The 16742-nt window shown below is 62.4% G+C and overlaps 1 protein-coding gene across 1 annotated transcript in view; it reads left to right on the top strand.

Moving 5' to 3' along the window:
* Positions 1–206: 206 nt before the first annotated feature.
* Positions 207–16742, top strand: part of INPPL1 (inositol polyphosphate phosphatase like 1) — a 33788-nt gene continuing 17252 nt past the window's right edge. The window contains exon 1 of the mRNA XM_090030871.1: positions 207–450. Coding sequence (XP_089886997.1) covers positions 290–450 — 161 coding nt within the window. The 5' untranslated portion in view covers positions 207–289. The remainder of the gene's footprint in view (positions 451–16742) is intronic.

A 16742-nucleotide genomic window follows, 5' to 3' on the forward strand; every position in this document is an offset into this window, starting at 1 on the left:
CCCCCCGGGGATTCGCCCCGATGCTCCCCGCAGCTGCAGCTGCAGCCGGTGAAATCCCGCGGGGCCTCCCGCAGCACCGCGAGCGCCGCCGCCGCTCTGCTCCCCGGCCGCGGCCCCGCGCCCTGCCCGCCGGCTGCCTTCGCCCGGGCGGGGCCCGCCGCGCGGGCGGGGGCGGGGCCGGGGGCGGGGCCGGGCCGGGCCGGGGGCGGGAGCGCGTCCCCGGAGGCGGCAGGAAGAGCGCAGGTCGCCGGGAGCAGCGGGAGGCGGCGGCGGCCGGCCGGGCCGGGCCATGGCTTGCGGGGGCGCGGCGGCGCCCGGCCCGGGGCCCTGGTACCACCGCGACCTGAGCCGCGCCGCGGCCGAGGAGCTGCTGGCGCGGGCGGGCCGGGACGGCAGCTTCTTGGTGCGGGACAGCGAGAGCGTGAGCCGAGCCTACGCGCTCTGCGTGCTGTGAGTGCGGGCCGGGGGCCGCGGGCCGGGAGGGCAGGGACCAGCCCGCTGAGTGTGCGAGTGTAGGGGCCGGTTGGGTGTGCACGTGTAGGGGGCTGGGCAAGTGTGTGAGTGTAGGGGCTGGCCCAGTGCGTTGTAGAGGGACCGGTCAGGTGTGCAAATGTAGGGGACTGGTCCACTGTGTGAGTGTAGGGACAGGTCACGTGTGTGACTGTGGGGACCAGTCAGGTGTGCAAATGTAGGGGACTGGTTTGGTGTGCAAGTGAAGGACTGGTCAGGTGTGTGAGTGTAGGGGCTGACCCAGTGTGTTGTGTAGGGACTGGGCAGGTGTGCAAATGTGGGCTGTGCAAGTGTAGGGACTGGTCAGTTGTGACGATGTCGGGGACTGGTTTGGTGTGCAAGAGTAGGGACTGGCCCAGTGTGTCATGTAGGGACTGGTTGGGTGTGCAAATGTAAGGGATTGCTTGGGTGTGAGTGTAGGGACCACTCAGGTGTGCAAATGTAGGGGACTGATCGGGTGTGCGAGTGAAGGGAGTGGTCTGGTGTGTGAATGTACAGGACTGGCCGAGTGTGTGAGTATAGGGACTGGCCCAGTATGTCATGTAGGAACTGACTGGGTGTGTGAATGTAGGGGACTGGTCGGGTGTGTGTGTGCAGGGCATTGGCCTGGTGTGCAAATGTAGGGATTGACCCAGTGTACTAGTGTAGGGGACAGATCCAATGTGCAAGTGTCGGGACTGGTCTGGTGTGCTCTGTAGGGGCCAGTCCGGGTTGTGCGTGTAAGGACCGGCCCGGTGTGCGAGTGTAGGGGCTGCCCTGGTGTGCGGTATCGGGGCTGCTCGGTGTGCGACCTCCTCCTGCCCCCCCCGGTTTGGGGTCTGCGGAGGGACGAGAAAGGAGGGGTCTCTCCCGCTACAGAAACTCCCAGCCCCTCTCTCATGGCCTGGCCCGTCGGTGCTCTGGTGTGCGAAGGAGGGCCGATGGGAGGGGATGTGCCGCGTGTCCGGACACACGCCCACGCCAGTGCAGCTGACATCAGTTTTGTCCCCTTGCACACAACACCTGTGCGTGGAGCGGCCAGATGACCGCTCTCCGGGGCAGCCGCGGTTCCAGGTGCTGTCACGAGGCCGGGTGGGGGACTCGGGGGCACTGCCCGGACGGCTGCGCTGGGGTAGGGGTGGACACACGCACCCAGGCTGCAGCTACCCTGGTGCAGTGCTACCCTGGGAACACTCCCCGAGTCTAGCGAGTTACTCTGGTGTAGGGCAACGTGCCATGTGTCCGCGCCTCGTGTACCCCGGTGGAAGAGCAGGCGTCCCCGGGTAGCTGTGTTGTGTGGCCAGTCTGCGCGTGGCGGTGCGATCACATCCTGAAAGGCGGCATCGCCAGTGCCCGCCGCTGAAACCGGGGTGCTGTGGTATGGGCAGTGAGAGCCAGCGCCTGCCCTGGGGAGTTTGACCAAGGGCAGGAGAAAGGAAGGAGGATTGCCCACGTGTACGGACCGGGAAACCGAGGCACAGAGCGGCCAAGGGCCCTGTCAAAGGACGTGCAGAGGTCGGTGGCAGAGCTGGGGCCTGAATCCAGGCCTCCCAAGCCTGTGGTTAATGGGAGCACTGGACCTCCGGGCCCTCGGGTCCCGTGTGCTGCTGTCGCAGGTCCGAGAGCGCTGGCCCTCCCCGCAAACCAGTCGGGCTGTCTGCTCCCCTTGCCCTGACTGGGCCGGCAGGAAACAGCCGCAAGCCCCGCGGCTGAGAAGCAGAGAGGCTAGGCCTGGGCTCTGCTACCGATGCTCCACAGTCTCGGGCACATCCCTTAGCCTCGACAGGCTGCAGTTTCCCAGCCTGGCTCCGGGGGGAATTAGGTGGAGGACTTGAGAGGTCCCCCCGCTAGTGTGCATGCCCCGGACTTCTGGGGGCAAGGAAGAGGCACGGGCACCCAAGGTTGTGTTCAGCCTCCTCGCTGCCCTGTGCTGCCAGCCAGGCCCGATGCAGTGAGGAGACAGGAAACCCCAGCTGTGGAGGCCCAGGCAGCAGGAGTGTTGGGTCGGGCACTCTTCTTTCCTGCTTCTGTGCCCCACAAGCTTTTTGTCCTGTTGTTTGAGCCTCCTGATGGGGGCGGGGAGGGGGTGCTTCTTGGCCTCGGGCACAGCTGAGTAGCTGCAGCCTCCGCTGCTCTCGGCAGATGTCCCGTTTCTGCTTCTCACCAGCCCCCTCCTGCCGTGTCCATGTTCTGTTAAGTAGGATGCCCCAGGGCTCAGCCGGAGGGATGGCTCTGTGGCATTCCTGTGGGTCCGCTGGCATTCAGATCAGACCCCCTTGTCCCATGCCCGGCTCTGGTTCAGCCCTTACTGCCCCATGTCCCCCAGGGCAGATGTGCTCAGCCCGCACTCAGCAGCTGGAACCGAGAGCTTCACCCCAGTGGCACGGCTTCTATCCCAGGCCCCGGCTGAGAGACTCTCCGCTGACGGATGGCAGTACTGAGACAAGGGCACGTGGATGCGTGGTGGCAGTCGCATACAGCAGAGAGCAGCATTGCGGGCTCATGGCTGTCGTGATGAGCCGGATCCCTGCTCCTTGCTCTGCAAAGGGGTCATGTCTAGCATGAAGGGTGCTGCGGGGCTGTGCTATGTGATGCGTCCTGGTGCTGAAATCGGTACCGGCTGGGCAGGCAGCGCTTTGCAGTGGCAAGGGCAAGGTGCTGGGTTCTGCTCCTTGCCACGGAGCTGCTCTGTGACCTTAGGCAAGTCACTTCTGGGATCTGTGCCTGGACTCACCCAAACCCAGCCTGCACTGAAGGCAGCCGCAGCGCCCGGCTGAGCAGCTCGGGGACTGCAGGGAACCAGCCAGACCCGCGCCCAGTTGCGGCGGCCGCAGTCTGGTCTGCCCCGGCTCCGGGCTGTCCCTTGCCACGCCGTCCTTGTGGTAACCTCCGTGGGTGGGTGCCTGGAGCAGCGCCGGGCTGACTAAACCGGCTGGGCTCATTGGGCTGCCCGCAGAGAGCTTGCATCGTGAGTGCTCCTTGCAAGACTGGAGTCTCCGCGCTGAGGACTCGGGGGTCCCTGCGGTGAGGTCGTAGCACCACGGTGGTCTCCCAGCCGGGAGCAGGCCACGGGGCTTGCTACGTTAGTGGGGTCGGAAGAGGACGAGGACCTGCAAGGTTTAGCGGGTTCACCCTGGGACATCCCAACAGGGTTGCCACAGGCCCAGGCCAGGCACCGATGAGTGAGGACTGAGCCTCGTAGGGGCGACGGAGCCTCCAGGTGGTGGGCTTCGCTCTGTATCCGTGCATCCATGCAGGGGCTGCACTAGGGCTTCCAGTGCAGGGGCTGCTGCTTCCCTGGTGGGCAGGGCAGGGCAGCTCTGGGAGGTGGGAGACAGACGCCCCACGGCTGGTGCTGCAGTGGATGGGGGTCTTCACCACCCCTCCGTGCCTGTCCTGCCTGCTGGGTGCAAGGGGGGGTGGTGTCGGGGACAGATGACTGGCACTGCCAAAAAAATCCCCCCAGGGATTTCGGTGCTCAGGGGCTTTTTTATGAATGGCATTTGGGGTTTTCTCACTCGTACCGGGGCCGATTCAGAGCCAGAAGGTTGCTCATTTCCCATGGAAATGCAGTGCCGAGTTCGGACCTGGTTTCTGCCTGCTGGAAGGGACCTGCCCAAATCCCTGCCAGAGCAGGAACGGCTTTGCTCGGCCTGGCCCTGCGCTTGGCTGTTTAAGCAGGAGAGATGCATTCTCCTCCGAGATGCTGGTCCGGGTCCTTGACCACGGTGGGGTCTGGGGCGGTGACGTTCCCCCTCTCCAGCACCTCGAGGTGCAGCGTGCTGCCCGGCTCCTTCCCTTCTCCTAGGTGCCCGGCAGCCCTCTGCTCCTGCCAGCTGAAGAGATGGCACTGCTTTGGTTGGCAGCCTGTTGGCATGCGTGTGTGCGCGTGCATGTATGTGTGCGTGTGTGTGCGCGTGCATGCATTGGTGAGCGGGGGGCAGGGCCAGGCTTGAGGTCAAGAATTAATCTCCTGCACATGCCATTGCCCCAGACGAAGAGCCGGAGCTGACCCCTGATCAGAAGCCGGCGGGGTCGGGGCTTCCCCGGCACCTGCCCAGGCCCAGCGGCTCGTACACGGGTCGGTGGGAGGGCTGGGTCCTGTCCCGTCGCTCTCGGGCGGTTCTCTGAGGTGCGTCTGAGATGTCTCGCCAGTTTTGCAGCGCCGTGCCAGGGAACCCTCCGCACGGTCTGGCTGCAAGCGGGTGAAGCCTGAGCTGTGTTACCTCTGCGTGCTCCGGTCTTGCTCAGGGCTGGCCCCCTCCCGAAAGAGCGGGGTGCAGGTGATGTTTTGATCCCGGGCGGTTGGTGTAGCTGAGGCAGGCGACGAAGTGTTGTGCTGTAGGCCTGAAGAGCTGCGAGCTGTCAGCAGCAGACCCTGTCCTGGGCAGCCATGGGGTCTCCAGGCTGGTCTCTGTGCATCGGCGATGACTTCTGTCCTTCCGCGTAAGCTGGTCATCTGTGCCCCCGCTCTGTGCTTGCGGTGCAAAATGCAGGGCTGCCTGTGTCGTAGGAAGCGGTGCCTTCCCCAGGCTCTGAGAGCTCCTTCATAGGTGGTGATTACAGGATCACTGAGAAGTCCTGCTGGAAGGGACCTGCCGAGGTCACGTCTAGTCCAACCCTCTGCCTGGGGCATGATCAGCCCTGTCCAAACCAGCCCAGATAAGCCTATTGTCCAACCTGTGAGCAAAACCACACATTATACCTGATCCTGCTGCAGGCAAAGTAGGGGACCACAACATCCTGCTGCTATGGGGTTCACATGTGCATGCAGAAGTAAGGCTGGAAAGACCCTCAGGAGATCACCTAGTCCAACCTGGGATTGAACCAGCAACCTTGGGGTCATTAAGCACTGGGCTTTAACCAAGTGAGCTACAGGTTTAGGTGGGCCCACCTCCCCCGCTACAGGGGAAAGCAACCCCCACCCCCCCAGTCTGGACCAGTCTGACCAGGGGAGCAAATTCCTTCCTGACCCCGGTGCAGCATTGGTCTGAGCCTAAGCAGAGGGACAAGACCCTCTAGCCAGGGCCCTCTGGGGTTGGTCCCAGCAGGAGCACTGGCACAACCCAGGCCCTGTCCCCAGCTGGGCTGCGGCAGCACCCAGCGCCTCTGAGGGCACAACCCCCCCGACACACGTAGCAGCACCAGGGGAAGGTGGGGGTCCCTTCTGCCCCTGCAGCCACCAGAAGCCTGGCACATCCCCAAAGCAGCGCACAGGCATCACTGCACCTAGATCACCCCCAACCAGTGCCTGCCCAAACTCGTCTTGAACCCCTCCAGGGATGGAGAGTCCGCCCCTTCCCTGCACAGCTTGGGTTGAGGAGAATCTCCACCAGAGCAGCAATATAGGGCTCGTGATGCGCGGATGAGCCAGTCGGGTGGCAGCGGTGCACTAGCTCGTTATTGCAGTGTTTCAGTCCTCCCAGGCAACAGGTCCCTGCTTTTAGGGCTTGCGGGTCCTTGACCCCGCTGTCCTCGCTAGCCCGCACGCTGTCTGGAGACTCCAGGCTCCCCGCGCGGGGCTGGAGCGCTTTTTCCGGCGGCTCTCAGCTTGCGTCAGGTCTGGCCTGCCTTGGCTCAGAAAGATGATTTATCTGCGGCCTCAGATGTGGTTTGGGAGGTTTCTCTGCTCTTAATGAAAGAGGTGAGAGAGCCCGAGTCTTTAACAAAGAGGGTTTTTCTCCTGGATGTTTGCTCAGGTGTCTGAGTCCCCCCGGGTCTCCGCTGAAACCAAGCCCACAGAGCCCCAGTTTCCAGTGCAGGGGGGGACCTGAGTCTGTCTCTAAGTCAGAAGGACCCCCGGGGTCCGCCTCCTCCTCTGCGTTGCCTTCGAGGGTGGGCGCCGTGATCCCAGCCTGCCCCGCCAGCCAGCGGGTCACCTGCTCCCCCCCGCATCTTCCCTATGTCCCACGCTTGGCAATGCGCACAGGCCCCTTCCAGTTCGAGGGGGCCGGTCCCGGCATCGCTCCCCGCTGCTCTCGGACCTCGGCGAGGGGTCCAGCTACGCCACGTCGTGCAGCTTGCCCATCCGTGAGCGGGCTTCTCGCAGGCCTCGTATCCTCTGCTCCAGAGGCATCCTGGCAGGCACAGGGCTCGCAGAGGGACCTTGGCGTTGGCAGCTGCCCGAGGCCACGTGGCCAGGCTGGGGTGCGAGCTCCTGAGTCCCGAGCCCACGGCCCTGCTTCCTCGCCCCGGGAGGCCTCCTCTCCTGCTCCCCCGGGCTTGCGGTGGAAAACGTGCCTGTTCTTAATATACCCGCGCCCGGCCGCGGGCACCTCCCTGCTCCATGGGCCCTTTGTTCTGCGGTGGGAACAGTCTGTTCCCTCGCCGGCCGCGCGGAGGGCGGCCTCCCACGTGCTCCCCCTCCGCCACGCCCTGGCAGGCATTCAAAGCCGGCGGCTGCCTGGAAGCCTCCTGAAACCTCCTGCACACCCTCCCGGGGGGTTTCCTGCCCTCTCCTTCCCAAGGGCCAGGCTGCCGGTGCACCCATCCCTGTCCCCCCGCCCCGGCGCAGCACGAGTGGCCCATCCCAGGGTGCAGGGGCTGCATGGGCCCATATCCCCCCGGTACCCTGGGCACTCCTGGCTGGGGGCGTGGGGGTTGCTTTGGATGCTGCCCCAGGCTGGTTTGGACCCCCCGGCATCCCCAGCCAGCTGCCGGGGTGCCAGCGGGGCTGGTGCAGCTCCGGGCGCTCGGTGGCAGGCGGAAGCGACGGCTCGGGCAGCGACTGGCTGGGCGCGCGAGGGAGAGGCATGGAAGGGAAAATAAACCGCTTCTGGGACCTAAAAATAGCTCGGCGGCCAGGAGGAAGAAAGGAAGCATTATTGGGTTACAGGCAAGCGCTGGTGGCTTTTAACCCTTGCAGGGGCCCGCGGGCTCGGCCTCTCCACGTCACGGGGGGAGTGGGGGGGAGCTGGCTGCCTTTCCCGGCCCTGCCCAGGGAAACTCCAGCGATTCGGGCACCATCCGGGCCGGGTTAATGATTGGCAGAGGCCTGGGGGAGGTGTGGTGGAGGAGGGTGCGGAGCAGCTGGTTCAAATCTGCTGAGCCTTCCTCAACTCCTCATCCACGGGGCTGGGGTTTGGCTTGGCTGCCTTGGCCGAGGGCTCGGGGTCCTCCCTCCAGCTGCCAGGTCAGTGCCCTTCCTCTGCCACCGGCAGCCTGTATGACCATGGGCAAGTCACTCGCTCTCCCTGGTGCTTCTGTTCCTGCCACAGGAACGATCATCCCTACAACTTCTAGGTCTGTAGTCTCCAGGGAAGCAGCTGCACGGAGGAGCTTGCAGTCAAAGCAGCGGGCCCGGGCAGCAGGGGGACATGGGGGAAATGGGGGCTCAGCTCCGCCTTTATCTCTGCTTCCCGGGGCTTGCTCCGGGGACGGTGCTTCAGGGCTTCTCCAGTTTGCAGAGGGAGGAGTTGCTTCCCTCAGCCCCCGTCTCCCCCTCTTCTCCATGCCCTGCCGTCCCTGGGGCAGTGACCGGTGGGCTGGGGCGGCCCCGGCAGCCTGACGGCAGCCTGATGCCGAGCAGCCCTGAACATGCTCGTGTCCGGAGGGGAAGTTCCCAGCCTGGTCACTCCAGGTCATGGCTGCTTCCCAAGGCTTGCGAGACCCAGCCCTGCTCCATGCAAGGTGGAGGATGCCATAGGGATCGCCAGGGGTCACGCCGTCCTCGTCCTGGGTGATGGGGCCCTAGCCCTGGCTGTAGAGGCTGCTTCCAAGGGCAGTGGGGGAACCTTTCCAAATAGAGACCCCCAGCTCCCTCCCTCACCGTGCATCCCCACTGGTGCCGGCACGGCCGTGCTGACATGCAGTGGAGCCAGCATCGCCGTCTGCCACAGGGCTGACGGGGCTCGGACCCGGGGCCGCAGAGCTCTGCTGTGTCCAGATGCCCCGTTGTGCCCTCGGGCTGAGCGCCACCGCGCGCTCTTCTGCCAGGTGCGTCTCTGAGGGGAAGGGAAGTGATGCCTGCTGTGACGGCGAGCTATTTCAGGCTGGGGTGATGCCAGCTTCGCTGGCGGGGAAGTTTGCTCTGGGGGGTCCGTCTGCACCGCGCAGTTAGCTTGAGTGCCTGGCACAGGTTGGGGCACCGGGGTAGACTGGTATAGTGAGGTCCGGCTCCTGCCTTACTTTGTCGGTTAGTGGCTGCACGAAGGCTCCCATTCGGTTAAGTGACATGCCAGAGCCGCAGGTTATCCTGTCCTGCCCCCTGGGGAAAATCCCTGCCCTTCTCTTGTGGCAGGGAGTTCCCTGGGTGAACGCACAGCCTGATATCCGTCTGAAAGGCAGGGTCTCAGGTTGGGTTGCGCTGCGGCCTGGCACTGTGGCCCCTGCTCTGATGTAGAGGCCTGGGCAGAGGAAGCATGGGAGGGGAAACTGAGGCACGGAGCGGTGAAAGACAGTGGCCTTGTGCTATCCCCTGCATGGGCTGGTGTGTGTGTGTGGGGGGGGGGCACTAACATTTGTCTCCATAGGCCCCCAGCCTATATCTGGCTGCCTTGAAGGTAGCGCGCGGCCCCGCTGGCGCTGAGGTCACTCGCTGGGAGCCGGCGGCCGCGGCATAAAGGCTCTTTGTGCTCCTCCGAGCTGAGCCGCTGTCTGGAGGGATTAGTCACGGGGCTATCCATATCCCCAGCCTGCCCCTGGAGTCTCCCCTCCTGGCAGGGGAACCGGAGCCGGTGGAATGCGCCTCGTCCAGCGCCGGCGTGGCGGTCCCCAGCGCCGCCCGGGCTTCCCGGCACGGGGCCACTTCAGTGCGTGCCTGGGGGGAAGAAGGGCGGTGCTGTGCCCTTGCTGAGTTTGCAGCCCGGGCCAGCTGCGAGCAGGGGGCAGGGTGCTGAGGCTCTTCGGGTTGCGGCCTTTCTCTGCCCTTGGTATCCTGTGGCTGCTCTAGGCCTCGGTTCCCCTCTGCCCTCCAGCCTGGCGGGGTTAGCGTGGGGATGAGTGCGGAGGGGGTGGATCGCGCCTGTACCCAATGCAGCTGAGTTCAAGGAGGGGCTTGGGGGGGGTGGTCAGACCCCTGCCACGACGGGGAGGGGTGGGGGGGTCGCACCTTCCCGGGGTCTGTGCTTCTGTTCTCCTGGGAGCTGGGCCACGTCCCTGCCCCTCGGCTCTGTGCCGGGGCTGGAAAGTTTGCACAGGCCCTGCTGGCCTCTTGCCACGGCTCGTGTTTTCCCAGCTCAAAAAATGTCGCTTCCTGCTTTCACCCTGGCCCCCGAGCGGGGGACTTCCCTCCCTGGCCTGTCATGAACCCCAAGTCCACCCCACAAGGGACTCCGGGCTGGCTCCGCGGTCTGGCGGCTCCCCGCCCCCTCCGAGTTTCTCTTCCCTCTCTGTCTCTTTATCTGCATAGTTGTTCCGCTCTGGTGACAGGCACGTGCTCAGCCCTTCCCTTGCTGAGCTGCGGCTGCCTCTGGGGTGGAACAGCAGCGTGGCAACGCCGCCCTGGGCGGGGGGTCTGTCCTCTCGTCCGAGCCGACTTTCTGAATGGTCCGGACAGCACGTGAGAGCGCGACCAGCCGAACAAAAAGGCTGAATAACGGCAAGAGCCAGGCTGGGCTCGCGGCTCAGCACTGAGTCAGCGTGGCCTCGCCTGAGTCACCCTCATGGCTTCCTGCAGCCCCCCGGGAATCCCCCCCCGGGCCTGGCACGACCCTGGCGAGCCGCGGACAGAGCGGCACCTCGGGGCTTGCGCAGAAGTGCGTGCGTGGGCCGCGGCGTTAGCGGGCGCGCAGGGGAGCCGGGTGGCGAGGCCGCGGATATGAAACGGGAAGCAGGCGGGCTGTCCCTTTTGCTGTGGGGAAGGAGGAGCCCTGCTTACCAGCACCATGGTTAACTGAGGCATTCTGAAATCCTCCATGATTTCTGTGCTCAAAAAATCGAAGCAGGAGCCCTGAGCCCTGGCTGCTTTCGCCCCCGCCCCGCTTTGTCCTGGAGCGGGGTTTCCCAGGGGTGCCGCCGGGTCCTTTGAAGGGTGCTGGGGAGATATGAGGAGATAAATGAGTAGTGAGGAGATAAACAGCTAAGCCAGGCTTAGGCTGGTCCCCTCCTGGATGATCCCATCGTCCCTGTGTAAGGAGGCAAGCCGTGTAATATATAAATTAGTTATTGAAGTTGGGTGCCAAATGTTACGGAGGGTGCCTCCAATCCAGTGAGGGGTGCTTTGAGTCCCCAAAAAGGTTGAGAACCACTGTCCTAGAGACTCCTGTCCTCAGCGGAGAAAGCAGTCTCACCAAGCCCATTTCACAGATGGGCAAACCGAGGTTTGAGGCTTTTTCCAGAGCCCGCCCGGGAGGTTGTGTTGTGGTGCACGATTGCAAACTGCGGTCCCACCCCTAGTGTCCATGAAAAACTGTGACTTCGGGTCAGGGACGGTGGGAAAATGAGTCTGGAGGGCATTTCTTCCAACAGCGAATGGCTCTGTGTCCATGGGTGGATCTAGGAGTTTGAAAAGAGGGGTGCAGATTGCGTGGAGCCTCATCACATGCAACACAGCACACATTTTTCTCCAGTTAAACTAGAAGTGTTGCCAGTATGCTAAGGGGTTAGCACGATATTCTTCAGTTGAAGATTAAAACAAAAACAAATAGGAGCGTTGGTGTGTGCACTGACTTGCTAGATTATATATTAAGTTTTAAAAATATAGCAGAATAGGCAAAAGTCCGGGGTCGTTCACCCTGTAGTCATTATGGCTGGGATGATGTAGTCGGGGCTGGTCCTGCTTGGAGAAGGGGGTTAGACTGGATGCGACCTCCCCAGCTCCCTTCAGCCCTTTTTTTCTATAATTATCCACAGATGTGTGTCTCTTATTCAGACTGAGCATCTCAACAAGATGCATCTCAAGTATTTGGTGCCTCCAGAGACTTCGCCGTCAGTCGTGTCTGCCCCTGAGCTAATACGACCGCACCTGAGTTCAGGTTTTTAGTTAGTGCTAAAAACAACCTGCCGGGCTGTGAAACAGGAGAGAGACATGACCAGGACCCCGACAGCAGCATTGCCGAAGAAACAACAGCCTGATGGGTGGAATAGCAAGGCCCTTAAGAAAGGGGAGAGGGTCGTTAACCCGCGCGGAGTGGGGAGAGATTAGCAGGAATCGGAGAAGACAATGGCACGGAAACGAGGGGTCTCAGAAGAGGGGAAAGGAAAGAGAACCAGGGCTGGCGGGGTAAGGTGACAGCAGGCAGGTGCGGGGCGGGAAGGACAGAAACCCCTCCGAGGCAGGAAGGCTGAGCGCCCGGGAGCGGGCCTTAGGCCAGGCCATGAGACGTCCCGAGCCTGAACAACTGGGGCACCTAGACGGGCAAGAAGCAGGGGTTCGCTGGGGAAGGGCATGGAGGAGGAGGGCTGGGCATTTGGAAAGCAGGGAGTTTGCAGCCGAGGGCCCTACCCTTCACCCAGCGCCGTTCTCCCACTCCCCTCGTTTAAGGTCTGGGTTAGCGCTGGGCTGGAGAAGCCCCGGGGAAGCTGGCTGGGGAAGACACGGGAGGAAGAGGGGACCCACTGCCCCGGAAAGGTCTCGGGCCGCTTCAACAGCCCCCTGGCCTCCAGCATCGTCCGGCACAGCCCGAGACGTCACTTAGAAGCCCAGGCTGGCCAGGAGGCAGGACTCAAGGATTAAGGGCTGCACGCCTGCAAGGCAGGGCCCTGCTGTGCCTGCCGCCCGGGGGAGAGGATTTGATTGAGTTGTGCTGGGGCGACGTTTGCAGCCGATGCAAAAAGGGGAAGTTTGGCGAGGCCGAGCCCAGCTGGAGGAACGGGCAGCTCCAGCCCACTGCTGCATGCAAAGCAGGCCCCAGGCCGGGCAGGGGAGTGGGGTGGTAATAAGGCTACCCACACCGCTTGCAAGTTAACCGTGTCGGCTCCAGTACGAGGCATGAGCACCACTGGAGCTCTCTGCTCCTGCAGGGAGGTGGCCGTGGCAGGTCCCCTGCCTCTGTGAAGGGGGCTGGGCAGGGTGGCCCCGGGGGTCCCTTCCAGCCTGGGGATGCTGCTGAGTCGGGATAAGGAGAACAAGAAGCATCCAAGGCTTGGAAGTGCCCTGCCTCCCCCCGACCCCTAGCGTCCTTGGCATGGAGATAGCAGTGGAACTCCCTGCTGCGGGGGGCTAGTGATGCCAAAGGCAGAGAAATGGGATGGGATGGGACACGGGTGCCGGGAAGATCCAGGGGAGCCTAGCGCTCACCAGAAGAGGAGACGAGCTCTTCCAACAGGTGCACTAGGGTCTGCAGCCTGAGTACTGTATTGCTCCCGCATTTTCAAGATGGTAGGAACAGGCACCCGCATTTTCCTATGGTAGGAACAGGCACCTACCTTCCCCCCCCATGGAAGTGGATAGCTTCACCCTGCTTCCATCCTTACGAAACCCCACTGGAGCATCAGCATCCCATCTCAGAGCTCAATGCATCAAACGTGCTGGGATAAAAAGCCTTTCCGACAGCCCTGCAGAGAAGTCAAGTGCAGTTTTCACGGTCCCCACAGAGAAAACAGAGGGGTTGACTTATAAAAAGGACAATATGGTGTCGGAAACTGGGGGAAGGGCCGTATGAGCTTATTGCCTCGCCTCTGCTCCTGGGGCTTGTGCCCTCCTTCCCTGGAAGGCGCTGGGGCTGCCACTGTCAGGTGCCTGGTGCATGGCCCTGCCAGGATCGAGTCTGGGAATGCCCTATGTGCCCTGCTGGCGTGGGATCCTGTCTCCTAAGGAAAGGACTTGCCCAGCAAAGAGCCTGGGCACCCTTAACTCTGCCCCCGGTAGAGGTCAAGGTAGAGATATAGATGAAGGTGAAAGTCCAAATGAAAGCTGGATAGAAACCAGCTCATTCAAATGAAAGCCGGATGGAAACCAGCCTGGGAGTTGCGACACATTTCCAAGCACTAACTGCAGGGTAGATTGGCTCTTTCTATAGCTGGATAGCCGTTTTTATGGTGCGGTTGTTACTTTGCGCGCGTGGCCAGCGTAAGTTTGTGGCACGATTCACCAGGGACTTGCGTAATACATGTGACACGTAGTGGGGGGCTGTGTGTCTGATGCCCAGCACTGCGACCAGCGGGAGATCCTCCGGTAGTGCAAGCAACCAGGGCCCATCCCTCTCCGCTGTCCCCGTGCGTGGCACTGCCGCGGGAGCTTCCCGTGGGCAGGGAGGCTGAAGCCGGGGCTCTGCGTGGAGCCACAAGTTCGCTCTTCTGTGCAGAGACCCTGCCCCGGGGCGAGGGGTCAGACCTGGGTGCCCCAGAGCCCCGCAGGGATGCCCGCCCCTCACCTCCTCTTGGCTTGGCGTGTTTTAAAGGCACTCGGTATTTTTAGGTTTCCTGCTGCTGACACGGGCGTGTGGTTGCAGCGAGATACAGTGCGGTCTAACGTCCTGCTGGCGTGCGGTCATGCCACATTCACCGCTCCCCCCGCACCCCCGCGCGACAACCACACGTGTGTGCTTTCACTCCGAAGCACTTCACCTGCGTGCCACGAGGGTTGCTCCGTGCTCCCCGGGGCAGCTCTGGCACCATCGCTGCGTGCCCCCGCCTGCCCACTCGGCGAGGGGCGGCTCAGCCGGCACTGGAAACCCTCGGGTTCTGGGTTTGTGTCCCTCCTTACAGGCCCGTGGCACGTCTCTCATTGCTGCCCACGTCCCCGTGGCCTCCGACCGCGTCCCTGGTTCCTGCGAGCTTCCATGGGAAAACAAAGGGCTTCCTGGCCTCCCGGCTGCCAGCGGCCCCAGGCCTCGCGTGCGCTCCGGGCAGCAGGAGCTGCCAGGTGGCTGGGACGAGGCGGTGGCCACGGGGCCTGAGCGGCGCTGGGCCAGGGCTGGGAGCCAGCGCCTGGTGGGGCCCTTGCAGATGTGCTGCAGGATAGGCTGAGCTGGCTGTCGGGGCAGGTGTCGGTGGGTAGATGGGGGCAGGTTTGCCTGGTCTGACTAGTGTGAGCTCATGCCCGGACCAGGCTGTGACACAAATGCATGCACACATGCACGGATGTGTTTCGGGGCTGGACTGTTTGGGTTTTTTTAACCTCCCCCAGAGGCGCCGGCTGCTGCTGCAGCCCAGGGTGGGGATGAGGACTGGGCTGTGCCAACGCTCCAGCTGGGACCACGCTTGCATGGTCTTGGCTAGAGGGTCTGGGCCCTGTGCTCAGGGCCAGACCGATGCCATTTTGGGGGTCAGGAAGGGGTTTTCCCCCCGGTCAGACTGATATGGATGTGGGGGGTTGCCTTCTTGTGTAGTGGGGCAATCCACGCTTCAGTATAACCTTTTGCAGCAGCAGGACGTTGGCAGCCACTGCTTTCCCCGTGGCAGGGTGGGGTGTGATGCCTGGCGCTGCGTCAGGGGTGACTGGAGTTTTATGAAGTTTAAATGCCGGGTTTGTCCAGCTGGTTTGGACAGGGCTGGTCCTGCCTCGGGCACGGGTTGGACTAGATGTGACCTCTGCCGGTCCTTCCAGCCCCGCGGCTCTGGGATTTCTGTGCATGCAGGTCTATATGCACAATGCAGCCACGTACACACACATCGTGCACGCGCATAGTCTTGCACCCATACACACGCTCATAAATGCATATACACCAGGCAGGAGCAAACATGCGCTGACAGATTTACACTGATGCATGCGTGCGCGCACATGTATGCACAGAGATGCACATGGGTCTATATGCACACATATGGGCACATGTATGCACAGATATACACATCACACACAAATGCATACACGCCCTGCAGACACACACACGTATGCACAGTTATGCAGGTCACACACACACGAATGCATACACGCCCTGCAGACACACGCGTATGCAGTTATGCACGTCACACACACACATGCATGCATACATGCCCTGCAGACGCACACGTGCACACACACACAGTGTTGAAGGATGTCTAGCTCTTCGCAGGAGCTGATTTCTTCTTCCCTGGGGAGCCCTTTAGCCCCGCTCTCACCCCAGATGCAGCGCAGCAAGAAGCAGCCGCACCCAGCCTGCTTTGAAGTGGTCGGCCCTCGGCTTCCAGGGTAATCAGTTGCTGTGTGCATGGCGCTGCAGCTGAGTCCCACCGCTGCCCAGGCATTGCTACCCGCTTCCACCATGAGCCCAGGTGGAGAGTGTGCAAGGTGGCTTCTGGCCAGGAGGGTCAGAAGCAGAGCTAGGGAGCCCCGCCATCACTAAAAGGAGGGCAATAGCCCTACCGCTGTTGCCTCTGAAAGGAGCCCTCCCTCACTCATACCTGTGGTGGTGAAGCTGGAGAGTAGGCAGGGTTCGTCCCCCGTGCCCCAACTGTGCTGGAGGAGAGCGGCTGGCACTGGCCTTTCCCCAGGCACTGGAAAGCGGGCTGCATGTATGTGCGGTGCGTGTCTCACTGCCCCGGGACTGGGAGAGGTTTCTTTTGATGTGTAACCAAAAAAGCCAGTGAAATGCTGGGCATCATTAGGAAGGGAAGTGAAAACTCAACAGAGAGCATCATCGTGCCGTCATAACGATCCTTGGTGTGCCCACATCCTGAATCCTGCAGGCAGGTTCTGGTCCCCGCCTCTCCAAAATGGTGGAGTGGAGTTGGAAAAGGTCCAGAGATGGGCAGCCAAAAAGTGATTGGGGCCTGACCAGGACAGACTAGAAGATAAAGGCCGGGACTCTTCAGTTTGGAGAGGAGAAAGCGGAGGGGGAGTAGCAGAGACAGCTATATAATCGCAAAGTGAACAGGGAACAGTTGTTCACCAAGTCCCAAAACACTAGGACGAAGGGGCACCTACGGGGATGAGCAGACGGTAGGCTTTTTAAGACAAAGAAGAGAAAGGACTTTTTTGACTCCATGCGTTGTTAACGTGTGGGACTCACTGCTGCAGGGGCGGTGGAGGCAGAGAGCAGAGGTCAGCAAGGGACTGGATATGTTTATGGGCGATAGATCTATTCATGGCTACCGAACGGAGCTGCTGGAGACGTTTCCTCTGGCCTCTCTAACCCAATGGATGGTGGAGGCCAGGGAGGGTAGTGAATAGGGGATAGATCCCTCCAGAGATACCCGGTCCGATGCTCCCTCTCGAGCGTCCGCTCTTGCTGCTGCGGAAGATGGGCTGGAGGGACCCGTCTGGCACCCGCAGTGCTTTCATGTTCTTGTGAATGGAGGCGGGTGGGCAGGCGCAGGAGGGAAGAGAGGCAGCGGGACAGGGAGCTCAGCAAACGAACATTCCCGGGGGACATTTGAACTGGGGCAAGAGACGCTGAGCAGCTGCTGCCGCCTGGCACAGGAGCCTCCGGGATGTGCCTGCCAGCATCCGTGGG

The sequence above is a fragment of the Crocodylus siamensis genome, chromosome 1 (assembly GCF_052110815.1).
Source record: "Crocodylus siamensis isolate JL-2025a chromosome 1, ASM5211081v1, whole genome shotgun sequence".
Taxonomy (NCBI): Eukaryota; Metazoa; Chordata; order Crocodylia; family Crocodylidae; genus Crocodylus; species Crocodylus siamensis.